This window comes from Doryrhamphus excisus, linkage group LG13 (genome assembly GCF_037039965.1).
Source record: "Doryrhamphus excisus strain RoL-2023G ecotype Guam linkage group LG13, RoL_Dexc_Guam_v1.1, whole genome shotgun sequence".
Classification (NCBI taxonomy): domain Eukaryota; kingdom Metazoa; phylum Chordata; class Actinopteri; order Syngnathiformes; family Syngnathidae; genus Doryrhamphus; species Doryrhamphus excisus.
In genome coordinates this window covers 13389198-13415285 of record NC_136369.1, presented here as the reverse complement: position 1 = coordinate 13415285, position 26088 = coordinate 13389198, and the positions used below count along the sequence as shown (strand labels likewise).

The 26088-nt window shown below is 41.4% G+C and overlaps 5 protein-coding genes across 5 annotated transcripts; 2 read left to right on the top strand and 3 right to left on the bottom strand.

Annotated features, from left to right (window-relative positions):
• Positions 1-398: 398 nt before the first annotated feature.
• rhoua (ras homolog family member Ua) lies at positions 399-5774 on the bottom strand. Its single transcript, XM_058088785.2, has 4 exons — positions 5246-5774; positions 3604-3662; positions 2849-3037; positions 399-2360 (listed from the first exon to the last, which is right to left on the bottom strand). The coding sequence occupies exons 1-4, from the start codon at positions 5502-5504 to the stop codon at positions 2076-2078; spliced, it is 792 nt and encodes a 263-aa protein (XP_057944768.1). The 5' UTR covers positions 5505-5774; the 3' UTR covers positions 399-2075.
• Positions 5775-6124: 350 nt separating this feature from the next.
• pdcd2 (programmed cell death 2) lies at positions 6125-8542 on the top strand. The gene is made up of 6 exons (XM_058088782.2): positions 6125-6416; positions 7194-7302; positions 7407-7463; positions 7560-7889; positions 8068-8282; positions 8358-8542. The coding sequence occupies exons 1-6, from the start codon at positions 6237-6239 to the stop codon at positions 8535-8537; spliced, it is 1071 nt and encodes a 356-aa protein (XP_057944765.2). The 5' UTR covers positions 6125-6236; the 3' UTR covers positions 8538-8542.
• Positions 8543-8963: 421 nt separating this feature from the next.
• Positions 8964-12975, bottom strand: tbp (TATA box binding protein). Its single transcript, XM_058088784.2, has 9 exons — positions 12827-12975; positions 12281-12471; positions 11532-11691; positions 11250-11427; positions 11003-11090; positions 10381-10472; positions 10083-10250; positions 9902-9996; positions 8964-9718 (listed from the first exon to the last, which is right to left on the bottom strand). Exons 2-9 carry the CDS (start codon positions 12329-12331, stop codon positions 9639-9641), a joined length of 912 nt encoding a protein of 303 aa, XP_057944767.1. The 5' UTR covers positions 12332-12471; positions 12827-12975; the 3' UTR covers positions 8964-9638.
• On the top strand, positions 12950-14642 carry psmc3 (proteasome 26S subunit, ATPase 3). The gene is made up of 2 exons (XM_058088781.2): positions 12950-13924; positions 14194-14642. The coding sequence occupies exons 1-2, from the start codon at positions 12980-12982 to the stop codon at positions 14530-14532; spliced, it is 1284 nt and encodes a 427-aa protein (XP_057944764.1). The 5' UTR covers positions 12950-12979; the 3' UTR covers positions 14533-14642.
• A 1151-nt stretch (positions 14643-15793) lies between these two features.
• On the bottom strand, positions 15794-23921 carry LOC131139817 (globoside alpha-1,3-N-acetylgalactosaminyltransferase 1-like). Its single transcript, XM_058089721.2, has 11 exons — positions 23688-23921; positions 20293-20334; positions 19896-20054; positions 19073-19105; positions 18807-18941; positions 18128-18236; positions 17407-17520; positions 17196-17312; positions 16582-16715; positions 16282-16359; positions 15794-16199 (listed from the first exon to the last, which is right to left on the bottom strand). The coding sequence occupies exons 1-11, from the start codon at positions 23750-23752 to the stop codon at positions 16052-16054; spliced, it is 1134 nt and encodes a 377-aa protein (XP_057945704.2). The 5' UTR covers positions 23753-23921; the 3' UTR covers positions 15794-16051.
• Between the last annotated feature and the right edge of the window lie 2167 nt (positions 23922-26088).

Here is a 26088-nt window from a genome sequence, read left to right as displayed (position 1 = left end):
TACAGAAAAGGGTGTGGCTCACTTTGTGTTTCCTTTTTTTTGGTCCTGCAAATTTACAAAACATGGAGATGATTAAAGTATAGACACACACATCTTCATTATTCACTGAGTTTGGGGAAGGCACTAATCTGTTGCCAAAAGGGCAACCAAAAACCACCTCTTAACTCTGTTTTCAATTCCTGTAGTTGGTGTGACCAGTGTTGGGCAGGTTGTTTCCCAAAAATGTTTTATAATTATTCCTTCATAAATGTAATTAGTTACCAGGGAAAGTAATTACTGTATTGTGTAAAAAACTTCAATTGTCTGGCATGTCCCATTGAGAGCATACCATGAAATTTTACTCTACTTTTAGCCTGCATGTGTTTTGTGTCCATGTTTGGAGTTCTGATGTCTGTGGGTGCACCTCCAGTGAGTGCTAGTGTGGGTGTGGAGAAGACGTTGGAGATGTACAGTACGGTGTTGGAACTGAGCACCGCTGTTGATGTGTTAAGGTTAGACTTAAGTTTAATATGAGTGGTACAGTGGTAATAACCCAATACTTGTGTCCAATTCAGCCCTTATACTTGACTGAATTCCTCATTTGCGTGTGCCCGAAGCCTCAACAATCAGCACCCGGCGACTGAAAAATCATGTTGATCTTGCGATAAGCAAAAAGTCAAACAGCAAAATGGATGGAAATCAGGGTCATAGTGCACGCCAACAAGCAGGAGCTTTGCTGTTATCTTGACTAGACGTCATTGTGTGCAGATGAGGGTGCAGATATTGTTTCCTCATACACAATAAGACTGATTCATCTCACAGGTGACTACATGAACAAGTGAAGGGACTACTGCAGTGGTGTTAGATACACATGTACGTCTGCCTCTGCTACGTCCGCACCTTGTGTATTGATCTTCTGGTTGACTTGTGTAAAAAAAAAAAAAAAAAAGTCAAAAATAGTCTTGTGGCGAACACACATTTTCTCCAAATTAAATGGGTGATGGATTATCGCCGTCTCCTCATCTACTTCTGAGTCTAAACTTAAATGGAGTACAGATCACATGATTGCAACATTGTGCCGGTGGATATGTGACACCCAAATAGCGTCAAAATATTTGTTAGCAGATACAGTATCTGCTAACTTTGCCTCCAATGAGCAAACAGCATATCATGCACTCTCTTGATTTGGACAAAGCAAATCCCAAGTAATTAATATTTCAATTCAAAGTGGGATGGTAATAGCTGTGCTGGGTACTTACATGGTATGTAAACTATTACTGGCTTGCTGTCTGTGGATTTTTTATTGCGTGTGACTGCTAAATCACTTGCCATAGGGCCAAATAAAATTGCCAGCAATTTCATAAAGAACACGAGAAACACTTAAATTTGATCTCACCAGGATGTACAGGAAGTTAGTATCAACAATAAATTCCATCCATTCGTCATTTATAACAATTTTACATTTTTTCTGTGAGTAAATCAAGTTTTTGTTCATATTGTTTGTCTATGGGAAAAATAGTCTTGTTTTTTCACAATATATGAAAACACAAATGGTGCTAATTCCTCTCTTGGTAACGTAATCCATTCCAATTCCACTGTAATTTGATAGTCCTGTCCAATTAGTGGACAGCATAGTATCGAGCTCCACCCTATTCCATCTCATTGTAGTTACCAGTACCAGCGCAACCAGTATCCCAGAGAAAGCTGGACGGGATTTTGGGAAACGTTCCAATTGAAATGCAGAAAAATGTGTACCGTACTGAACTGAACTATACTGCCTGGTGGAAATGAGGCTTTCTTGCCCAACCTCTCTTTGGACTGAATGAAACCTCAAGTAAAACAACAGAAAGAGAAGATTAAGTCCTGTCAGCTCACACTCTTCCAACATAGATTCAACATGTTTCACTTCCTAGTGAAAATATCAGTCTTCTAGCTTCTTTGCTTCTTGTTCTTGTTTTGATTGGAGTTATGTGGTAAATGTGCTGTAAGACAAATACATCTTTGGTTTCAAACAAGAAGAAGTTCTACCCAACATCCCTCTCTTTTAGACCAGGCCAGGTCGCAGACAAAGTGTCAGAGGACCCAAAGTCCATCCTTTATGTCACACAGCAGTACCTTTTCCACCACGACTTGGATAAACTCTTCATTTTGTCAGGCGTCTGCCTTTTCTTTGCTCTACGCTTCTGTTTCCCTCTCAAGTGCTTCTGGGAGCTGAGGTTCTGCAGGCTGGCTAGTATGGCCGTGTCGAACACTTCTTTCAGGTTCTTCTGTGTTAAGGACGAGCACTCCACGTATGCCACAGCGCCAATCTCAGCCGCACAGTCCCTGGCATCCGCTGGGTCCACTGGCCTCTCCCTGTACTTAGCCAGGTCTATTAGAATCTGTAGAGTGGACAACACACTTGTCATATCATCTCTTATAACAGATGCCTGTCACGATTCTCGATCATCCAGGTGAATTGAATCGATTGGATTGTTCAGGTTGTCCGAGAAGACGTTTCGCCTCTCATCTGAGCAATCTTCATCAGTTCATGCTCACAGTCAGGGGAAAGAGGATTTGAATCACTGGACATTTTTGTGTTGAGTTTGCATGTTCTCACTGACTCCTCTACAGATACTCCGGCTTCTTCCCGCATCCCAAATGGTTAGGCTAATTGTCGGCTCTAAATTGTCAATAGTGACCTGTGGTAGGCTCCAGCTCACCTGTGACCATAATGAAGACAAGCGGTATAGAAAATGTGGTGGGAAATCACTTAATTGCTCATTAATTTCCCTCATAGTCCACCAAGAAAATATTCCTATATTTCTAACCCCAACACATCAACTAATAAGTCCAATAACTGGTGTCAAATGAATAAAGTTGTTCAGACCTTGACATCTTCTCTGAGATCGCACTGAGTCCCAACAAGGACTAGTGGTGCGAAGGGGGCGTGCCTCCGTATCTCCGCAACCCACTTCTCCGGGACATTCTGGAAGGAGACAGGACTGACCACACTGAAGCACAGCAGGAAGACGTCAGCGCTGGTGTAACAGAGCGGACGCAGCCTGTCAAACTCATCCTGGGGAGACACCCAGACAGCATCAATGAGATGTGGGAGTGGGGAAGTTCTTTGTTGGAGTGTTTTGACAAGGACAGGAAGAGGAGATGAGCACAACCTCTGGGATTTTAAAAAGGGGAGTGGTCAATTGCTAATCTATTTATTGACATTCATTGTCTTTGTCCTCTGTGTCTATTCAGTCCACACATTCGATACCACTGATAAGTGAGGGTAATGACTATTAGCGCAACTCCTCTTTGAGCTAATCACAGTGAATACTTGGCTCGCTAGTATGCTATTTGATACTTGAAGTCGGGAAAACAGCTGCAAATGTGAGTCCGGAGAATTACTTCCTGGCAAAAAGCACACACATCATCATCATCATCTTGTTTCCTGAGTAAAGCCCCAAATCTTAAATTTTAAACTGATATGAGAACATCTAAGACATCTGTAGTATGTTGAATTACTTGAATGAGCTCAGAAAACAAAGCAAAGACAGATATGTGATTTCCTCTCAGAGACATTACAATCAAAGCTACAGGAAGTATTGTAGAACGTGTGTGTGTGTGTGTTTTGAGTTTGCCTACCTGCCCAGCTGTGTCACAGAGCTGAAGTTTGACTGGCTGCCCGTCCACTGATACCACCGCTAAAAACACACGCAAACACACACACTGAAAAAACATCTAAAAACAATCTGCACTAATGGTTTGTAAGCAGCTTGTCAGGAAAGAATCAAAAAGAGAGAGAGCCTTATTGCCTTTGATCAGGAGGTCACAACAGTGTGAATGTCTGACAGACAAAAATGACAGTAAAGCCAGCTAATAAACAAGTTTAAATGCAGTTTTCAATAAATTTATTTTTCTTGCTTCCGTTTCCTCTTTATGCATTTTATTGCTCAACATTCAATCCTAAAGCCACGTTTCCACTTGTCGAGAGTCATTTCATGCCAATGCGTAACATTTTCGGTCACAAACTGCATGCCAAGTGCATAATTTATACATAATCAGAAAACTAAAAACATAAATGACACGTATTGCCATAGCAAATTGCAGGACAATGAAGAGGCAAAATGCATGCAAGTATAAACACTGCTAAACCCATGCAAAATTAAAATACTCATAAATACTCATTTTAATCCGTTCTTAAACCACCAAAGTGAACTTAAAATAATAAAATATACACAGACATGCTAAATGTCTAAAATAATCCCAAAAGAGGATGCTTTAAATTGGTAACTGTATTTTCACAAAGTGCTTTGTGCACTGCAGTTAATTATTTGTTTACTATTTAATTTATGTTATATTGTAGGGCTCCCCAGTCAGTGAGGAAGAGGTAGCTCTTTATTCGGGAACTACAAGGGAACTCACAATGAGCCTGTCAACCCATCGTAAATCACAGAAGGTCATTACTCAACATAACAGTCTGACTCACAGTGTCACTAAAGAAAGAAAACTCAAATTATCACACAGCAACTTAACATGCAGCAGGTTAATAAATAGACGAGACAACTACCACTACTAGCGGAGAATAATAAACAACTTTGTTAACTGCAAACACGTAACTTTAGCAGCTATTTACAAAACAGTCTGGCAAAGCATGCTGGTAAGCAGGAAGGGCTACCGGCGATGCTACAATATACTATCCACTAATCCTGTGTTTATTGAGGTTAATTGGTTCCAGACCCCACACTGGTATGTGAATTTCCACAAACTAGGATTCCTTATTTTTAAATGAAATATTTTCATTGTTAGCGTGTAGAAAACCTGTTTATGGTTTTCTTTTTTAACATTAAAGCCATTTAGACATGAAATAACACCCCGACAGTCACCTTACACCCATATTACCATAGTACAACATACAACATAGTAAGAGTTTAAAGACATAAATCAGACTTGTGCTTGTGTGTGTTGCAATAAATGTGTTCCATAGAGGAGCAGAGTAGGTGGTGGACAGGAAGTGACAACGAGGGTTCAGATTTGAGTTTCATCTTGCTGTTTGTTACATATTTTACATATTATTGTTGTAAGTCTAGTAATTGTGTCTCACCGAACATTGCAGTGACATTACTGACACCGAGTGACTGAATAGAATACTACGTCAGTGAATGAGTTTTGAATGGCTTATATTTATTTGTATTTGACTGGCGTTTCGTCGTTATGTTCTTAGAAACAACTATGCTACTACAGTAGCATTAGTTAGTTCAAAGTAGACAGAGAACTATCATCTTACCCGAGAAGTTGTCAAAAGCAGTGGGGACATATTCTGTAGGATAACCGTTGGTGGTATAGCTGACCACCAGGCTGGTTTTGCCCACAGCTCCGTCCCCCACCAGGACACACTTTACCCGCCTTTCCGCTCCTCCAGCCCCGGGCCGCCGCGTCCTGCCCGTGCCTCCGTCCCGACCACAGAGCCTCCTCGGCGGGACGGGTGGAGCTCCAGACACTGCAGCCGTCTTCGCAGGCATCTGGCACGGGGACGACGGGGACATGGAGCCGCCCTCTAAGGAAGGCTCAGTCCCTGCGACGACGGCCACTTTTCGCTTCGTCCATTCTTTCTGTTATCTTCCAGGGGCTTCTTTTGGATGGTCCTCTACCTTCCGTGTTTAGGCGGCTAAAATTGAAACTCGGTCGCCAAAAACAACAGCGTGTCCTTTCTAAGCTACATGGCGGCTGTCCCATTGGAAAGAGGGGCCATTCAATGGAAGTGTTGGTCCTGTCCAGAGAGACTCCCAAACTCCCCTTCAAATGACATCATCATGTATGCACGCGCGCGCGTGTGTGTGTATGAGAGAGAGAGAGTGAGAGAAAGAGAGATAGATCATTCCCTCCTGTGTTAAGTTCTTTTAGGTGATTTGTTAAATACAAACGTTTCCAAGCTTTTTGTTTGTTTCACATTTTTCTGAAAGAAAAATCAACACTCACATTTCAGTGACAATTTCACACTAAAGTCCATCTGCAGTTTAATATGTATTAATAATAAGAATGAATTAAAGTATGTTATTATGTAATTAGCTCGCACAGCTTATCAACAGATTTCTATTCACAGGCGATGGAAGCATAAATGAATCAATGTTGAGTTTTGGTCATGGAACTGTAGAATGACTTGCTAGTGTTTCTACCCGGACGTGTTCCCGCACTGGGAAACGTGTTGACAAGCACCAATTTCCTGTATAGCGTACGTTTACAGTTTAAATGTTTTCTTACAGTTGCTGATACACACCATGTCTTCACCGGAGGTCGTCTTGGGTTTCCTGGAGGACGCAGAGTCTTGGCGGCTTTGCTCCCAGCAGTTTCCCAGTAAAGTCGGGGGAAAACCGGCGTGGCTTTGCCTACAAGGCCTGCCCTCACTGCCCGGGCTGGAGTGTGAGACATGCCGTCTGCCGATGGCCTTTCTGTTGCAGGTTAGTAGGGGTTTACACGGTGGGTTTTAAGTGTCAATTTCTAATCTACAATCCATATAAATCATGTGTCGTTCTTTACAGAACTTGATTGTTCACCGAAGGTAGCACTCTTTTAAAGCAGCTGTATCGCCATGGTAACTTAGCATACACTCATAAGTTGGTCGACACCAGGGTATGTCTTGGCTGTCAACATAAAATCAGTCATGAAAGTGCTGAATTGTGTCAATAAATGGCGTCACCACTTATTGAGAACCTATGCGGTTCCAGTGGAGACGAAGAAAAAGAAAAATAAGAGCATAAACATCACCGTAAGCGCGTGAGTGCTCACGGCAAACACTGCCATCTAATGGTCACAGTGGGATACAACAATTTACGTTTAACAAGCCTTTGGCAACTCCTCATTACGCTCCATAAATATCACGTACTATTTTTTTTGGTGAAAATACACTAGCTGGGATCGTTTCACTTTTCAGTGGAAGTAGATAATATGATGTCAAACGACCCTTTCATGTGAAGACAGCAGGGATCCTAAAATCCTTGTTTACAGCAATGCAGACACTTGGCAGATAAGCAATGGGCCATATGTCTGTCATGCCAATTTAGGGGTTCCAAATGTCAAATTAGGGTCAGAGATAACAGGAAAAGAAGGTGAACCACTACTGTGTATTAGCCCCATTGATACCGTGTCCTTCATTAAGTAATAACTCACAGTTTTGCTAATTTGTTCATATCCTTCAGTTATTCATTATGTAATGATTATGTAATCTTTCCCTTCAGGTGTACGCTCCAATTTCTGGTCATGACAGAACTTTCCACAGAACACTCTTTGTGTTCTGTTGTAAAACTCCTGAGTGCTATGCTCGCACCGACAGCTGCTGTATGAAAGGTACCTGGAGGCGGTACTGACGGGCCCCACAAGCATTTACTTTTAATATTACCGCTTATCTCTGTCAGTCATGTTTTCTGACTGCATTGTTTTTTGTCTTACAGTTTTTAGAAGTCAGCTGCCTCGGATGAATGAGTTCTACTCCTATGAGCCACCAGCAGGTTTGTGTAGAAGTTGACAAATCTAGTTGTAGTAGTCCACTATTGAAGTAGATTTGATCTGGACTTAATTGGTGTGTTTTCTTCCCATATTTGCAGAGGATGAACCCCCTTGCCACTTCGATGAAAACCAAAGTGTGTTGCTCAAATCAGGAGTTAAATTGTGTTGGGTGTGCGGTTGTCCCGGCAACAAAGCCTGCTCACGCTGCCACACAGTCACATACTGCGGGAAACACCACCAGACGCTCCACTGGAAGAACACGCACAAGAAGGAGTGCTGCAGCGGACACAAAGAAACGTCGGCCTGCCCGTTTCTCTTCCCGGAGTTTGAGCTTTTAACAGAGCCTGAGGTGGAAGAGGAGGATAAGGGGAATGAAGGAGATGAGGCCATCAGTCAGACGAGTGCAGACTTTTCCTCCTTAGCAGAAAGTAAATACTGTTGTAGTCTGGAAAATCTTAGGTTTAAAATGTATAAGACAACACATCAATGCTGGTTGCAGTCAAATAGTACACATCCATGTCTTGTTTGCTGCTAGTTTGTAACCACCACCACAGCAAGCATTTTTCTTTTTTATCTTACTAATTTGTTCACACATATCTTTTTCAGCACTATCAGAGACAGACCTGGAAGAGATGTCCCTGCATGAGACTGAGGAACACAAAGTGTTCCAGCACTTTAAAAGGAAGATTGCTCCAGAGCCTCACCAGGTTTTGCGTTACAGTCGAGGTGGCTCTCCACTGTGGGTGTCATCACAGCACATCCCTTCAGATACAGACATCCCAGCATGCACCTGTGGGGCCAAGAGGATTTTTGAATTCCAGGTTGGATGTTTTAATGTAAAAATTAACCCCCACCCAAGTCCCTTACCCTTGTGTCGTGTGTGTATGCACGTCTAGGTGATGCCCCAGCTGCTGAACAGTCTGTGTGTAGACTCCAGAGGAGCCAGCATCGACTGGGGGACTCTGGCCATTTATACCTGTTCTGTCAGCTGTAGCTATGACGACCAATACTGCCTTGAGTTCATATGGAAGCAGGACTTCAGCTCAGACCAGCAAAGTCAAATTAAACAGCCATAAATGTCCCAATCGTCTTTTGTCTCCATTGGAGTCTGTACAGTGTCATTTCTCCTTACTGTATTCTTACTAGATATTTGTGTTGACATGGACTTGATGGGCAGCTGTTTTCGTGTCCTTGAGTTACTGTAAATGAGAGACACCACTATGTTTGTTGACTTCCTAATGGTTGACTTACATTCCCACCTCCCCATACTATTAGTGGAGTACAGCTCACTGAATTAATGATTGGGTTGGGGGGGGGACTTTCCTTTCCCATATTTAAATACACCTCCATTCCTGTATTTTCCTGGGATTCACATCCTAGTTAAGATCCCGTGTTTCAACCTCAAAGTATTTAACATCACCTTTAGCTGAAGGGTTAAATGGTGAGAAAGCAAATGTTCAAATGTTTAGTTAAAATTAAAAAACCTGAAGCAGAAGTCTGTATGTACAGATTTATTGACGCATAGTGCAGAACATGAAATAACATTTTGGATATCAAAACATTCAGCTGCTTTTGGTAACAACGTTAAGAGCAATTTCTGGTATTTAAAATAATGTGAAGGACATGTTCTGGTCAAGTGCAGACAAGAGTGGCCATCAACTCTTCATAAAATGGACAAAAACAAAAACGGGGAGGGTGCAGAAAGGGGTCATGTGAGTAATCACCTTTACATTCAGTTGAAAAAAGGTTTGACCATTACAAATTTAACCTCTGAATGTTTGCCTGCTAAAATCATTTATCATGATAGTGTGGCACTCAATACAACTCAATTACACAAAGCGTTGAAAACTTCATATGAATCAATTGGCCAGTTGAGTTGAGAGCCTAACAGTAAAAGGACGAAACAAATTGAGCAGAAATCAACAAAAATAGAATATCAAACTTTGACCATTGCTTAAAAAAAAGCCATAAGAACTGTCAAACGGCTTTTCCATTCAAACGTATTTACAAGAGCATGAATAAACACCTGGAGATAAGTGGGAACACCTATACTAAAAACATAGCCATGTTGATGATCAGAAAAAACAAAACTGCTAATACAGCAGTTAATCTATAAAGGGAAACTTAGAAAAAAAAAACACAAATGAGGGTCACATTTGGGGAAGGGGGAGTTACTTCTACGTGGTCTTGCGGAAACCTTTCAGGATAGGGTAGATGTTTTCAAACGCTTCATAGATTTCTGCTTTCACCTTTGCACCTTGAAACAAATGCAAAAGAAAAGATTGATGAAGATTCTACATTTGGGTTGGATTTGAACTTCCATCCATAGCATTTCTAACTGACTATATTCCAGCATCAACATTAGATTTTGGACATGTGTAGCATATTGGATGACTGCTGTCAGAGTGTCTTTCCAAGGCGGAGAGACTGATGACCCTACCTGTTAGTACGACCTTCCCGGAAACAAAGATGAGCAAGACGATTCTGGGTTTGATCATTCTATATATCAACCCTGGAAACAGCTCCGGTTCATAGCTGCAAGAAAGAAAAGAATATTTATGAAGTACATTTTTTGCCATGTGAATCCACTGCGTATCATCTTACTGACCACTTTAAAGTACCTGCTAAACTGTTGATGTGTGAGTACTAAACCCTCCAGACGAATGGGGAACTTGACGTCGCAGCTGCCCACCATATTCTGAATCTTGAAGTCCAAAAACTTGGCAGGAAAACCCAGCTTTTGCACGACACGAGCGTATTTCCTGGCCGCTAACCTTGACTGCTCTTCACTACAAAACATACGAATATTTTACTTGTGTGTGTATTTCTATCAGTAAAACTGATATGAAAAACAGGCTATTGTCTTATCTTGTCTTTTGTAACTAAACACGTACTCTCTCTAATAAGGTTCTGACTGACCTCTTCGCTCCCGTGCAGACCATCTTCCCAGAGCTGAAAATAAGAGCAGTGGTTCGGGGTTCTCGTATTCTCATGATGACTGCGGCAAAACGCTACAACACAGCAAGAAAGCAATTCAAACATGGAGTCAAATACAGTATGGTACTCCAGTGGAACCCACTTAATTTGACACCTGCAGACTGGCAAATCAAGAATTTGTCACAATTCGAAGTTAAACTTCCTCAAAAATTGTTGTGTGAGCCAAATCAAACTTTAGTCTAGTCTTTAAGCTTTAGTCTACAGAAGCGACAGACAATTTGGAGTCATTGTGCGGGTGTGATAGGCGAGGTTAGTAACTAAACCTAGCCACATTGCTATCATTAGCATGCAATGAGCGTACGTGCTGCACCAACTATACGGATATAATACCTGCAATACGTTCGAACATGAGCTCCTTCTGGGGAGCTGGGAAACTTGCTGCATACGATCCCGTCAGACAGGACTTTTTAATAATATTTCGATAGTGGCCCGAGACTTGATTTGTTTGACATAGTCAGGTTGGCAACATAAGCGGGGCTGACTTAAGTGGGTTCCACTAGATAAGTCAATCTGCAGGAAAAATCTTGATGTAAGATTTATTTACCTTTGGGTTGTACTCGGCATTCCTAGCTCTCAGTGCGATGGTCTTCAAGTCCAGTTTACAGCCTAGATTGACTGTCGACACAATGTTTCTAATGATGGTGAAGAGGCAAAAAGACTGGTTGGTTTTTGTGACTTTTATGGATTGTTATTGATGCTCACATAATGTAGCCCTTCTGCAACTGACCAATGGGAGGATATAATAGCCTAGTAAATATCCTAGCTCTACCTAGATCACTTATCAAACATACTGTAGCTGTGGCACTATTCCAGAGCTCTCTGAGGCTGGTGTGGCTGGTGTGATCGGGGTCATGGGGGTGAGTGGAGTATTGTATAGCGGGGTATTCCCTGGCAGTGCAGTGGTGGTTGAACCTGTGACTGCTTGGGAATGGAAGAGCTGAGGAGTCTGCCCCGATGTTCCCGGAAGACCTGGGGATTTTTTGGGGGGGGGGGGGGGGGGGGGGGGGTGAATACTTGAGCAAAACCAGAAATGAAAACTACTGTGTTCAGAAGCTGGAAGGGATTAAAGTTACCTGCACTGGCCTGCTGTGCTTGTTGAGCCGCCTGTTGCTGCTGTCTCTGGTGTTCCTCCAGTATAGATAAGCTGTTTGTGTTCTGCACAGGTTGAGGTGTCAGGCCTGAACCGTATGGCATCATGGGACTGAACATCGGCATACCTGGTGTCATGGCACCCTGTAAAGCCATAATATAAAATTACAAATTGCATGATAAACAAAAATTCCACACAACCTATTTAAGCGGTTTAGATTTCCTAAACTGTTTCCCTTTCAGTGCTTTCTCCTCAGCACTGTAAACTACCCAACCTGTTTGTGTTTGTCAGTCACACAGTGTGTTTGTGCATGGAGGTGGCGCCACAAGCATACACAGAGTGCAGAAGAGTGTAATAGAAATTAGAAATAATCTTAAAATCTTGTCTTATGTTGTACCCATCAACCCAATCTCGTGTATCGTCTCATCTTGGGAACTTCAAGATGCCACCCCTATACTATATGGTGATACGGTTAGATTACTACAACATCTGACATTGCCTGTGTCACACAAACTTCTGCTGTAGCAGCATTATTATGGTCAATACAACAGGACCCTCGTGAGGAAAAAGCGGTAGAAAATGAATGAATGAACAACAGGAAACAGGAGCTCAGAACATTGAGACATATTCTCCCAGCTTTCAGTGAACACCCTGAGTTCACCCAAGCTAGCAAGGTTCGCATTACAGAAATTCAGCATAATTAAGCTGGTGTATATGAGAAATGCATGTTACCTGAGGGGAGGCCAGTCCCTGAAAGGCTGGTATGCTGTTGTTCTGATCCATTGCGCGAACCTGTCCCGTTAGTTTACAGTCACAGGGGGAGCACACAGACACACACACACACTGGTGTGTTCAGCAGGAGAAACAATATCTTCTTAATAAAGCCAACCAATATCCACCTGGTTATTGCTGGAACTTAAACCCTGCACGAAAAAGAAGGAGAAAAGCAAGAGATGAAAAAAAGCAGATATGTGGCGCGGAAAAAGTAATAGTACGCACAACTTGCTAACCACAGCATTTAGCTTCGAAGGCTACATATTTTTACTTTTGTATAATTTATGTACAAAGTGGAGACAGAACAAGTAATCAGTTAGTTTGTAAAATATTTCAGATAACGCAAAATAAAAGCAACGATGCATTAGCTGACCGCTTAGCTAGTGTTAGCTAGTGCATTGGCTAACGGCATATCAAACGTGCTGCAGCCGTTACTCAAGAGAAAACAACGCGAGCGGCAATATAAGCACGTTAATGCAACAACACATAAAAATGGCAACTTACACTCATTCGGTTTGTCAACAACCCCCCATACAAATTTAATGCAATAAGCTTGTAGTTCGTGTCATTTTCAGAGTAACTCCAGCGCTTCAGTGACTTCCGGAAGAGCAAGCTTTATCTTCCGGTGTGTCAAAGGTCACAACAGACAGAAGCAAAATGGCGTCGCTGAGTGACAAATCAGTTTGGGATGAAGTAGAAGATGGAATCGGCGAAGAGGTGTTAAAAATGTCCACAGAGGAGATAGTTCAGCGAACACGCCTTCTCGACAGTGAGATAAAGATAATGAAAAGCGAGGTGCTGAGGGTGACCCACGAATTGCAAGCAATGAAGGATAAAATCAAGGAAAATACGGAGAAGATAAAGGTGAACAAAACTCTGCCCTACCTAGTGTCCAACGTGATCGAGCTGCTGGATGTGGACCCCAACGACCAGGAGGAGGACGGGGCTAACGTGGATCTGGATTCCCAGAGAAAAGGAAAATGCGCCGTCATCAAGACATCCACTCGGCAGACTTACTTCCTGCCGGTGATTGGGCTGGTGGACGCGGAGAAGCTGAAACCGGGAGACCTGGTTGGTGTTAACAAGGACTCCTACTTGATCCTGGAGACCTTGCCTACCGAGTATGACTCCAGAGTCAAGGCTATGGAGGTGGACGAGCGCCCTACAGAGCAGTACAGTGACATCGGCGGGTTGGATAAGCAGATCCAGGAGCTGGTGGAGGCCATCGTCCTTCCCATGAATCACAAGGAAAAATTTGAAAACCTGGGCATCCAGCCCCCCAAAGGTGTCCTCATGTACGGACCGCCCGGAACAGGGAAGACACTTCTTGCCAGGGCCTGCGCCGCTCAGACAAAAGCAACTTTCCTGAAGTTGGCTGGTCCACAGTTGGTGCAGATGTTCATCGGAGATGGAGCCAAGCTGGTGAGAGACGCCTTTGCGCTGGCCAAAGAGAAAGCCCCATCCATCATCTTCATTGACGAACTGGACGCCATTGGTACCAAGAGGTTTGACAGCGAGAAGGCGGGTGACAGGGAGGTTCAGAGGACCATGCTGGAGCTTCTCAACCAGCTGGATGGCTTTCAACCCAACATGCAGGTCAAGGTAAAGTGTCCCCAGACACAATCGCACTAAAATACTGAATTGATTACACTAGATTCAGTCCATCACCTGAACTTGAGTATTGAGAAAACATTTGTGGTGCATCTTCGGAAATAATGCCTTTACATATATAATAATACTTAGTCTGTGATTATTCTAAAAACATGTTTATTACTGTGGTGAGATTATAGATCTAACCAAAATAGTACAAATATTTAGCTATATTTTATTATAGTGATGGAATAACTTTATAACCATGGCCCTACTTCTAGGTGATTGCTGCCACCAACAGAGTGGACATCTTGGACCCGGCGCTACTGCGTTCTGGTCGTCTGGACAGGAAGATCGAGTTCCCCATGCCAAACGAAGAGGCCAGAGCCCGCATCATGCAGATTCACTCCCGCAAGATGAACGTCAGTCCTGACGTCAACTACGAAGAGCTGGCGCGCTGCACCGATGACTTCAACGGTGCCCAGTGCAAAGCCGTGTGCGTTGAGGCGGGCATGATTGCGCTGAGACGTGGAGCCACGGAGCTGAATCACGAGGATTACATGGAGGGAATCCTGGAGGTGCAGGCCAAGAAGAAGGCCAACTTGCAGTACTATGCCTAAGAACACTGCAGGTTCATGCTTGTGTATGATTTATGGAAATAAGTTGTGGGATGCGAAACATTTGTCACAGCCCATTTGATTTCATTTAATTAAAAGAAATTCAAACCATGTTGAGCATTGTTTTTTTTTAATTCACTTTACTTGTGAAGCTCATATTCACCGTGGAACCGTGAAAGCACTGTTACAAACACATGTACCATCACAAGGGCACATATAGACAAACAACCATTCACACTCACATTCATACCTATGGACAATTTGGAGTCGCCAATGAACCTAGCATGTTTTTGGAGTTTTCTCCGGAGTGCCCGGAGAAAACCCACACATGCACAGGGAGAACATACAAACTCCACACAGAAATGGATGAGGGTAGAATTGAACTCGGGTCTCCTAGCTGTGAGGCCTGCGCACTAACCACTTGACCGCTGTGCAGCACTGTTTTATTTTCTAAATCTAAATGTTTAAATCTAAATTTAAAGATTACATCTAAATACAATTTATTAAATGTAAATATAAGTGTTTTGTATAAATGTTATATGCAAATGAACTTCAACGTGTGCAATTCAGCCACTAACACAAGTTTGAGGTTTGCTGTCAATTTTTTCTGATTTTACATTGCAAACACAAATTAGATCTTAACATTTCAATAAAATTACCTAAACGAATGACAGTTTGGTTAAATCATCAGGTCAAAATTTCCAAGTACAAATGACACCACATGTGAATATCTCCTTTAATAAAACAAAACCCACCACTTCAGGAATGTCTAAATCACAGTATCATGTACTAAAGCATACAGTGCAAACTGCGCATAAGAAAATCACTTCGAAGTTGCAAATGAAAATACACCTTTTCAATTGGTATATCGTATGTGGTTGAAGTAAGGCTGCACATTAGAGAAACAATGGAAAAAAACACCACTAGAGAGGAAAAGCTGCAATGTTGGTACTAACAATAATTCACTGTCACCTATGACACAATCTGACTTGAAATACAAATGCAATATATTTTTTTCAGACTTTTTACAAAATAAAACATATCAAGAAGGCTCCCACACCATTTGGACTTTACCATGTGCGACTTTTGCTGGATATCACAGCTGTACCAATTGAGCTGTACCGATACAACAGCTGTACCAATGGAGATGCTTTTAACAATGTCTTTATGTGGTTGTTTACAGTGGCGTACTACTGCAATGCATGACACTGAGAACCAGTATTTAGCCACAAGGTTTTGCAACACATGAGAAACATATGACAAACACCCATCAGTATGTTTAATATCACAGTAAATGATACACAACATAATAAAAACATTAATTAAATGTCCAAATTAGTTTTGCTGTTGAACCTGGAGGTGTGGATGAGGAATGTCAGCGGAAAGCTTGGAGAATGGAACTCCATTAAAAGTAACCTTGAAATACACACAGTACACACAGGTAATCATGTTACCTTTTGTGTGTTCAAAACATGTGCATGGTGCTGTAAACTGTACAAGTGATTCATACCCTTGCATAGTCTCAGTGTCCACCATTGGGCCGCACTTCCTTATAGTTCTTAACCAACTGGGAGACTCTAACCACTTTAATGTCTGCTGGTACGGCGTCATAGTCACTCCACAGGTATTCAGGGGACAGCACCTTGGTCGGCTTGTTGTACAGCAGGTATCTGCAGAGAGTTAAAAGGAAAGCATTGCAAAAGAACACCTAAACATGATTTTGTGGAAATAAATGGGAGGTGGATAAGTTACCTGTTGAGGTGACTCTCTTCCTGCCACGCAGCCTCAATGTTTATCTTGGCATCCTCCTCAGCTTGGGTGTAACAGTGCCTGGTGAGGTGTTATAAATTGCATTTAATGAATGGAGGTTATGGTTGACTGTACAGTGGCACGAAGAAGACGCTAGAAGATCTTTTGTTTTTGTCTGTATCAGTCTTTCCGCACTCAATTATCCCCTGCCTTCCCAGCATAAATACACCGCGACACACATTCTCACACACAAACAAACACAAAGCCCGCTCCAATGATCTAATCCAGGAAAATGTTGCTTACTTGACAAGCTTATACATGTCCTCCAGGTACCCCCCCCAGACCGCTGCTGTGTAGTAATAGTCTCCTTCCCCAGCAGGAATGTAGGCTTTAGACTGTGGCCGACGCTCATATGGAAAGTGGTCCCGATGGGTGTTCTGAAGAGAAAAATGATTTCAAATTACTGTATGTAGGGTGTTCTCAATTGGCCTAAGATTCCTCAATACATTATTTACACAATTGCATCTCAGACATATAACAAATGAATCACAGTTCCCCAAGTCAAGTTACCTTGTTATATCACATCCATTCCATAATATGGTATCAGCCAAGAGGTTTTTGTTTTTTTGTAGGAAATAACATGTTTGAGACTCTTGGCCAACGATTTATTCATTATACAATATTAATAAAATTTGTTTTAAGTTTGAGCAATTACTGTTGTAATTTCCTTTTCACCTAGTAATTAATACCAGTAGTATTTACCTGACACACATCCTGACTTGATGCAGAAATGACAAATTTTTCCCCTCATTCTTGTGGCACCCCCCAGAGAATGCCGACCTTGGGTAACACCCATGTTACCCATAGCTAGCTAGAACCACCACAGCATACGAGTGAAGGAAAACTAGTAAACAAACCTTGTAGTAGCCACGATGAAGCACAGCAGAGAGTCTGCTGAGGGACTCAGCTCCAAAGCGGTTGTGGAAGACACTATCGATGTCCATCATGAAAAGATAGTCGGCCTCGCTACGTATCTGGAACACGTGATTGGACAGTAGTTTTTGTAAAATATAATTGTGAATCAAAGAGTTGGATGTGATGTGGTTTACAAGTCAAAATTTGTCTGACGTGATTATCAATGGCCATGGTTGCCCACTTCATCCTTCCAAGTACCACTTCCTGCCAGCGATTGGCGCTGGGCACTGAGACCACAGAAATGTTCCGGTTTCTGCCAAGTCGAACCTGGGCAATAGTAATGGTTTATTTCAAACATCGTCACATTGTTTCAAAAAACAACAAAGGCAACCATTTTTTTCCATTGTATCAATCCTAACTAATTATGCACGGCATTGAAACTTTGCCCAGTCCTTGCAACTTTTGAGCACCCTCCATCCATCGATCTACTTAGCCGCTTATCCTCACAAGAGTCACCTGGTACACTGGGGCCTATCCCAGCTAACTTTTGTGAGAGGCAGGGTACATTTTGAGCACATTTAGGTGAATCAGTGTCATTTTCGACAATGAAATTGGATAGTACAGCCTTTGCTTGATGGCGGATTTCATGGTAATTCTGCTTTACACCCTAAAGTTACAGAAGGTGTTTTGTAGAGTAAGTCCCTTTTGGTGCCAAACTTTGGGGTTTAATAACGGCGCACCCATTTGGAGCATTTGTCAGAAATATAACTAAGGGCAACACCATAAAAGTGCGTCTTTTGACAAATACTTTTGCGTGCAAAGGTTCATAGTACAAGAGTAAATATCCTGGTTGGGAACCTCTGGGTTAGAATCATCATCTTTGCAATACTAAATAAACAGTTGTGTTGTATTGACAAATAAGAAATCCTCTCACCTGAGGAACATCTTGTTTGTTGTCTGTGAAGACATAATACGTCACCCTGAAGTCGACCAGAAAGTACTTTTCACCTGACTCTAAGAACCCCTTCAGGAAGCGAGTATATCTGTGAACATGTGGGGAAGACAACCAGGAGAGTTAGTCAAAATAAAGAAAGCATGACAAAACACACACACATGGTATATATGAAATGGAACCTCAGTTAGTGTAAGCCCTGATTAACGAAGGAATCACACTCGCAGCGGCATCCATATTGTGGCAACAAATTACCACCTGCAACAATGTTATCCAGGAGAGAGACTGGGGCAGCAATATGACCCTGGTATACAGAACAAAGGGAGACATTGGACCAAAGACTAGATGACCGACTTTGCCAGCAAGTATGGCAGACTGAGGAATGGAGGTGAGTCAATTATGTTAACACCATTGGAGAATCAGATGATTATCACAATAGCACTCATCATAAATGAATGTAGACATGTACCCTTAATCTATGTGATTGGTAGCGGTTTTGGCAAATTTATTTCATGGATGATTGAATGATTGGCATCCATAGTTAACATAAAACCCATTCTTATAGTCACATGAGTTACATATTTTCATTTTTTCTGATGAAAACAGATGGATGAAAATAGATTAACGACGCTAACCAAGGTTCCTCTGTAGTTCTACTTACTTGCCAACAGCGAATACCACCACAGCAATTCTTGGGTCCATTCGTTTATAGATGGAGTCGATCACCACTGGATCAAAAGTTCCCTCCCAAACCAAGGGAGCGTTCCAGTTTGTAACCGAGTTCACATCAGTCCGTCTGAGAGAAGCAAAGACATTTACAGATACAATGACTGTGCTGGGTGCAATTTGTAATGTGGTCTCCATGAAGTATTGTCTGTTCAGTGGATGTGCGGGCATCAAGTACTCAGCTTTATTAGAATTGCTTACCCTTTCAGGGTGTTTGGCTGAGCATACTTCAATCTAAAACAAATGAGAAAATGTGTTAGAACACATTTTCATATTGAACAGCATCTATTAGTTCATTCATTTTTAATGGAGTGGCAACTTGTGCCCGAGGAGTTACGTGATACAACTGAATGCACCATTGTTAGCAACAGCTAGCTCTGCACTGACAGCAGTTTGCTAGCTTTGATCTGACTGGAATATTTCCATGGTGTCCCTATACTACTATAAAAGAGCCACTGTACCCTTCTTAATACTGTCCGAAATACAAAAATACAACGAACGATAATGCCTCATTTTCGGGGACAGGTCACCGCTGCACCGTGCGTGGATTAATTGGAACACCAATATAAATTAAATCTTCAAGATGAAACACTCTTAATGTACAAAATAATCATTCAAACTTACTTATTTGCTGGTATGATGCACACAGAGCAATGAAGAACTTGGCGCTCTGTGTGCTTCCTACTTGCACCATGAGGCGTTGAGGTACAGTCGTAATTGTGAGCGTTTACCGCTCATTGCTTTATTTTTATTCACGTACTTCAATGACAATTGACGTACCCCACTTGGGGTTAGATTTCCACAGGTAGTATTACATCGTTTGTTTGTTGAATAAGCAGCTTATTTCATTTATTTTGCAGTATAACCTTCTTACAAAATAGAATCCAATTTTGTTCATCCATGTTCATCTTTAATGTCTGTTGCACTGTATGTTCTCTCTGTACACTTGGGGAAGTTACGGACAATTTACAGACAAGCATTTGACATTACCACATTGAACACGTCTGTGTACTATTCTACTCACCCAACTTCAGATTTTAGTTCTCCAATGCTCCATTTCCCACAGTTGTTCAGATTGTCTTTGACCACACAGCCAGCTGTTGTTAAATCTTCTTTTACTTCTACAATGTTTGTTATTATTGCATTGCTCTCTGTCTTGGAAAAATCCTTTGACTGGAATAAACTGAAGAGAAAATACACACGTTATTGATGTGTTAGTGTACAAGCCAATGACATTATTACAGTTACTACAGGGCTGGATTCATAAATAAAACAATTACAGGATGAGTTAAACAGTTTCCACATGCACACTGCAGTTGTTGATTTGTTCATGTTTACACATCAACTATGGGTATAATTTAATTAACTCTTTAACTGCTTTCATACATGTAAAAGTAATTAACACAGTACATAGAGCTTACCTGATGTCTGAGTGAGAGTATCCTGAGTAGATGTAGAGAGCTCTGTGAAGAAGTAACAATAAAAAGTCATGTTTGGGTGTATATTCAGCAGCCTGAAAATTCAACACCTTAAGCAGAAACCGAGAAATATCAAAGAGGGTGCAGCATATTCGCAACCCTAGTGAGGACAGGCGGTATAGAAAATGAATGGATGAATGGATTTCTGGTTGTGTCCAAAAACTTTGATGCGTGGACTACTACCATCCATCCATCTTCCTTGCCGTTTATGCTCAGAGGGTCACGGGTATGCTGGAGCCTGCACCAGCTGACCCTTGGGTGAGAGGTGTGGTTCACCCTGGTCTGGTTGCCAGCCAATCACAGGGCACATATAGACAAACAACCATTCACACTCACATTAATATTGATGGATCATTTGGAGGCATTTTTGGTTGAGATGTTGCTGTGTCCTCGACCTTGACCAAAGTAACTACGTGAGGAATACCAAGTATTTCTGATGACACACCATCCAATCTATTCAGGTTCAGATTGTGGCATGTATTTAAACAGGCAATTCGTACTGACTCTCCAACATTTGGAGCATTTCTTAAAATGCTAACTTTTCATATGTATAAAGAACAGCTTTTATTCTTAGATGTAGCAAACTGGACTTACTGTGAATGAATAACATTTTGTTTGATTCCATATGTATTTACTTTGCCGATCAAACGTCTCAGTGAGGCTTTATATCACGATGTGTAGTTTTTCCCAGATGGGAAAATTTGGTCATGATATTTTTCAGGTGAGTCCATCAGTCCGTCAGTTCATGTGTTGATGATCTCATCTTTCTCATTCAGTTTTGAAGTGGAATTCCCACACGGAGGCTGTGGCATTTTTATTTGCAGTGATCTTTTCCCCCCTAATTTCTACTATGTTACCTCGCAAATACCACACACTTTTCGGGAACAGCCCACAATGACCTCCAACGAAAGCTGGTACAGGTATCCGAACTATCCCTTTAAAAGGCAAAATGAAAGGATTTTAAGTTTCTACAGTGAGAGAGTATATAGTCCATAAAGGTCTCATTTTGGGAGAGTCGGGGAGGCGCAAACCAGTAAAACTACATTACATTCTCAGAGGGGATGCTCAGTGTGCCGCACTTTGAAAACTCCTGTTCAACTGGATTGCACAAATTTGACTATTACAACAATAAACACTTTTCTTTTGTGATCATTAAGTCATTGTAGTTGAGTCTTTCATTGATTTACTTATTAACGTATCATAATAATCATTATCAAGTAACGAGGTCCTATTTTGCATCACATGCACACATGACTCATGATGGTGCACATGTGCAGCGTGTTCATTTACCTATTATGCAGTGAGGAAAAAAAGGTTAAACATCAACTGTAATGAAAACAAGTACATAAAGAGCAACTTTTGATTGCTTGTTTTGTTACAGTTGAAGATGCAAGACATGGAGAATGGACATTTATAAATATACCTTCACCAAAATCTACTTTCATACATTTTGCAAAAGAGATTAAATTACATTATATTACAGTAAATGAGACTGCACTGCGGACAAGTGTTTAGCACGCAGGCCTCACAGCTAGGAGACCGGAGTTCAATTCCACCCTCAGCCATCTACGTATGTGTGGAGTCTGCATGTTCTCCCTGTGCATGTGTGGGTTTTCTCCGGGTACTCCGGTTTCCTCCCACATTCCAAAAACATGCTAGGTTAATTGGCGACTCCAAATTGTCCATAGGTATGAATGTGAGTGTGAATGGTTGTTCGTCTATATGTGCCCTGTGATTGGCTGGCGACCAGTCCAGGGTGTACCCCGCCTCTCGCCCGAAGACAGCCAGGATAGGCTCCTGAAAAGGAGTAGGAGGAAGCAGAGTTTATATTTAATCCTATTTGAGCCATTATTCATTCACTCCTCAGTCACACACTGGTAGTAAGTGGTAATGTACACTACCACTCAAAAGTTTGGGATCACTTGGAATTTTTTTTTGGCCAGTCTGAGATATGGATTTTTCTAGGCAGTCCTGCCATGAAGTCCAGCATCCTGAAACCGCCGCTTCACTGTTGACTGACACTGGTGTTTGACGGGTACTATTTAGTGCAGATATTTGTCTTTGTCTTAAACTACACGCTCTCAAGATATTTGTCTTCTTGCACAGTTGTGCATCGGGACCTCCCACTCCTTTTGCTGTCTTTGTTAGACCCAGTTTGTGCTGCTGTCTGAAGGGAGTAGTAAGAGACTAAGTAAGAGCTTTTAGTTTTAGTTTAGATTTTTATATGGGTTTTCTAATAATCTATTAGCCTTATGAAATGATTAACTTGAATTAGCAGCCATACCATGAGATTGATGCAGAGGACTGACAGTTGTTGATAGTAGGCCTCTATGCAAAAATGTAGATCGTTCTTTGAAAATTAATTTTAATTGTTTGTGAAATGGATAAAAATGTTTGTGAAATGGATAAAAATGTTTGTGAAATGGGAAATTTTTTTGATGAAATGTGTTTTTCTTTGGAAAACAAAAACATTTGCAAGTGATCCCAAACTTTTGAGCGGTAGTGTACATCTGTAGACTCAGGTGCCCTGGGGTAGTCTGACGGAAACATGGTTGCCAATTTGCGTCTACCATCTCTCTGACCAACACCAAACATTCATTCACATTCATACACCAGTGTGGGCAGCACTGGAGGCAATATGGGTGAAGTGTCTTGCCCAAGGACACAACGACAGTGACTGGGTGGAAGGAGCGAGGATCAAACTGCCAACCTTCCAGTTTCTGGACAACCTACTCTTCCTCCTGATTCAAGTTATAGCTTCACTCTAAACCCAAGAGAAGAAGCAGGTTCAGAGATTAATGTGTTTAGAAGAAGCTTCTTCTAGCTGAATTATGATAGACCGAGTGTTAATAATTCATTCATACCATGACTTTTATGTTGACATATTTTACCTTCACTGTAATTTTTCACTTCCTGTATGACATTAAAGTATGGTGTTTCAAATGATGACACTATGTACAGTGTAAATGGACCATTTATTCCCATAAGAATGACACTTCTTACCTAATTTGCCATCACATGTTGACGAATTCATCTTTAATTGTGTAAATAAAGCAATTTCGAAATGTGCTAGTGCTGTCTCATTTAACACAAAACCGTATTTGTAATGTAATTGAGGATTTAGATTACGTTGTTGTTTTTGTTGCGTTATGGACAGTAATAAAGTTTACATTGAAAAGCGAAATATTGTAACGGTATGGAGAGCCTGCCTGGAAAGAAAAATAGATCCACCTGTATTCCATATATTTGAATTCTCTTCATAATATGTGAACAACTTCATCTGAAAGCTCTATGAATTTGCATAACCTGCTACATAAAGAATTTAAAGAAGGACTCACCCGGAAAAAAGCAAAACAGAAACCAATATGGCAAAAACATTAGTCCTTGAAAAAGAGCGAAACATCTCAACACTTGTGACGTGACCTAACAATAAAATCTAACAAGTCACTGTTTGACCTCCAGTCAAGCGGTGTGGCACAAGGAAGTGGGTACATAGGAAGGGAAGTGTTCCAAGTACGATTTGCATGCAGGGGTTTTTTTTCTGTCTCTGTTGGCTTCACGGATTGGCTGCAACAATGGACCACCCTTCCATAAAAGGCAGAGGAGACACCTGGAGGATGGCGAGCACTTCCTATCGCTCTCCCCTCCCTCCCTCCCTCCCTCCCAACAAACGGCCGCACCTCGTGTTTATTGGACGTACCATTGGAGTTTTGAACTGATTGACTTTCATGTTCAAGTCTGCTACTTTTCTTTTGTTTTTCGGGTACGCACTATAAACGAGTATCCTTTACGGATATAACATTTTTTGCCTAGTACATTTCGTCATTATTCGTATACGTGATTAAAGTAAATGCTCATGATGCGTTCACTCGTCACGCTCTGTGATTGGCCAGTCGTCACACAGCGATCGCCTGTCCCGAGCCGGAGATAGAGGAGCTCAGCTGTCCATCATTCATGGTGCAATTGGGAAGTTGAAAACATGTATTTTAGATGGGTGAACAGCGGTGTACTCACTCATCCCTAATAATGATTAGGATTATTAGAGTTCTTCTTTTTGATTGTGACAAGTCTTTGGCACGGACCAGTGGTCACGACCACTAGGGGCGCTAAAGACACGATGGTACCAGTGATTTGTGAAGCGGCTTTGGTATTTTCTCCCTTTTCTGGACATTTTGGCAGCACTGTTAGCTGGATAATGTCAGAGATAAAAAATACACCATATCAGAACTGTTCCAGGCACATACAATGGACCATTACTGGCCATGACTACAGCTGATCTCGTTTGAACCAGTTGATTAAATTACAGTAACATTACTGACACCTAGTGACCAGTGTAGAATACTACATGTCATTCACAGCATATTTGAATGCATCTTCTGAATGACTTATATGTGTGATTTAGTTGATTTAGCCTTTTCCTTATCCTTGAAAATAGTTAATTCAGGATAAAATATGTACAATTTGACAGATAGACTGTATTCTACCACAAAACATCATTCATTCATCAATATACATCCAACCATTGCGGGATTGCTGGAGTCTATCCCAGCTGTTTTTGGGCATGAGGCAAGTTCATCGTCAGCCAATCGCAGGGCACATATAGACAAAAAAATCATTCACATTCACATTCATACCTATAGACAATTTGGGAGGAAACCAGAGTACCTGGAGAAATGGGCGCACATGGATAACATGCAAACTGAAGAGCTTCAGTGTGAGACTTTTTCCATCCCATTTTTGCCCGTTCAAAGCCAAAGTTTAAGGAGAAGCTTGTCACTGTTAGGATCTTTTTATCCCCTTGAGTGGCTTTGTTAAGTTTTTCTTGGCAGTTGTGAGCATTCATGATATCATCTACATAGTTGTCCTCAGGAACCTTGCATTCCTCTTCTTCAAGAACCTTGTGAAAATATATATTTGCTGTCATGCATATGTACTTGAGCTTGAGCTGGTCTATCTTCACTGTTGACTTTAGTGATAGCGTGTTCACTTATCGCTGATATTTCATCATTATGCTTGATAAAAGTACTTGAATTGTTAGTATAAGGTTGTAAGTATATGGAGTCAGGTCATTTTCTTTGTGTTGATAGTTGATCGTACAATAAGTGGATTTTCCACTACAAGAGAATCTTCTAATGCTGTTAAATCTGCCAGAGCTCCGGCAGCAGTATAATGCCTAGGAATTGTTATTATTAGATATTTTTATACTGTTTGTTTTAAAACGTACATTATTTTTGTTCCATGCAGGTATAGTTCAAAGGTCCCTGTTTTGTAGTCCACTCCATATAATAAGGATTCAACAGCTAGCTTTACTTATCACTAAGATTTTAAACAGCAGACAACAGACCCAGCCTTGGGAATACAAGCCAAAGTTAAATATTAACCCGGTAGCTTGAGTCAGTTTTTATTTCAACTTCACCCAGGTATATGTTGAAAGGGACACAGAGGAATAAATAATGTAATAAATAAGTAATGCTGGAAGAAAAAGCCCTTATATTATGAGAAGTCATAATATTATGCAACTGATGTCTGGAGCGCCATTAAATATTTGTTATAAAACACTTCTGGTTCACTCTGTGGTCCAAGTGTTATTTTGAAATGGATCTACTTGAATTATTTTGAAAGCAGATGTGCTGTGCTCTTGTAACACCTGAAGGCAAATATGTTGTGTACCAGCTGCTTGTCTCACCCAAACCAATAAAGATTGATCGCCATGATTCATCCAGTTTAGTGTGAACGTAG

Coding starts and splice junctions, on each gene's coding strand:
- rhoua (XM_058088785.2), bottom strand. CDS start 5,504: ATGTCCCCGTCGTCCCCGTGCCAGATGCCTGCGAAGACGGCTGCAGTG. Junction 3,663..5,245: donor TGCTTTTGACAACTTCTCGG/GTAAGATGATAG, acceptor GTGTGTTTTTAG/CGGTGGTATCAGTGGACGGG. Junction 3,038..3,603: donor TCTGTGACACAGCTGGGCAG/GTAGGCAAACTC, acceptor GTGTCTCCCCAG/GATGAGTTTGACAGGCTGCG.
- psmc3 (XM_058088781.2), top strand. CDS start 12,980: ATGGCGTCGCTGAGTGACAAATCAGTTTGGGATGAAGTAGAAGATGGA. Junction 13,925..14,193: donor AACCCAACATGCAGGTCAAG/GTAAAGTGTCCC, acceptor CCCTACTTCTAG/GTGATTGCTGCCACCAACAG.
- pdcd2 (XM_058088782.2), top strand. CDS start 6,237: ATGTCTTCACCGGAGGTCGTCTTGGGTTTCCTGGAGGACGCAGAGTCT. Junction 6,417..7,193: donor CGATGGCCTTTCTGTTGCAG/GTTAGTAGGGGT, acceptor CTTTCCCTTCAG/GTGTACGCTCCAATTTCTGG. Junction 7,303..7,406: donor CGACAGCTGCTGTATGAAAG/GTACCTGGAGGC, acceptor TTTGTCTTACAG/TTTTTAGAAGTCAGCTGCCT.
- LOC131139817 (XM_058089721.2), bottom strand. CDS start 23,752: ATGTTTCGCTCTTTTTCAAGGACTAATGTTTTTGCCATATTGGTTTCT. Junction 17,521..18,127: donor ACAAACAAGATGTTCCTCAG/GTGAGAGGATTT, acceptor ACTATTGCCCAG/GTTCGACTTGGCAGAAACCG. Junction 16,360..16,581: donor GACATGTATAAGCTTGTCAA/GTAAGCAACATT, acceptor ACACCTCACCAG/GCACTGTTACACCCAAGCTG.
- tbp (XM_058088784.2), bottom strand. CDS start 12,331: ATGGATCAGAACAACAGCATACCAGCCTTTCAGGGACTGGCCTCCCCT. Junction 11,091..11,249: donor GGAATAGTGCCACAGCTACA/GTATGTTTGATA, acceptor CACCATCATTAG/AAACATTGTGTCGACAGTCA. Junction 10,473..11,002: donor ATGCCGAGTACAACCCAAAG/GTAAATAAATCT, acceptor GCTGTGTTGTAG/CGTTTTGCCGCAGTCATCAT.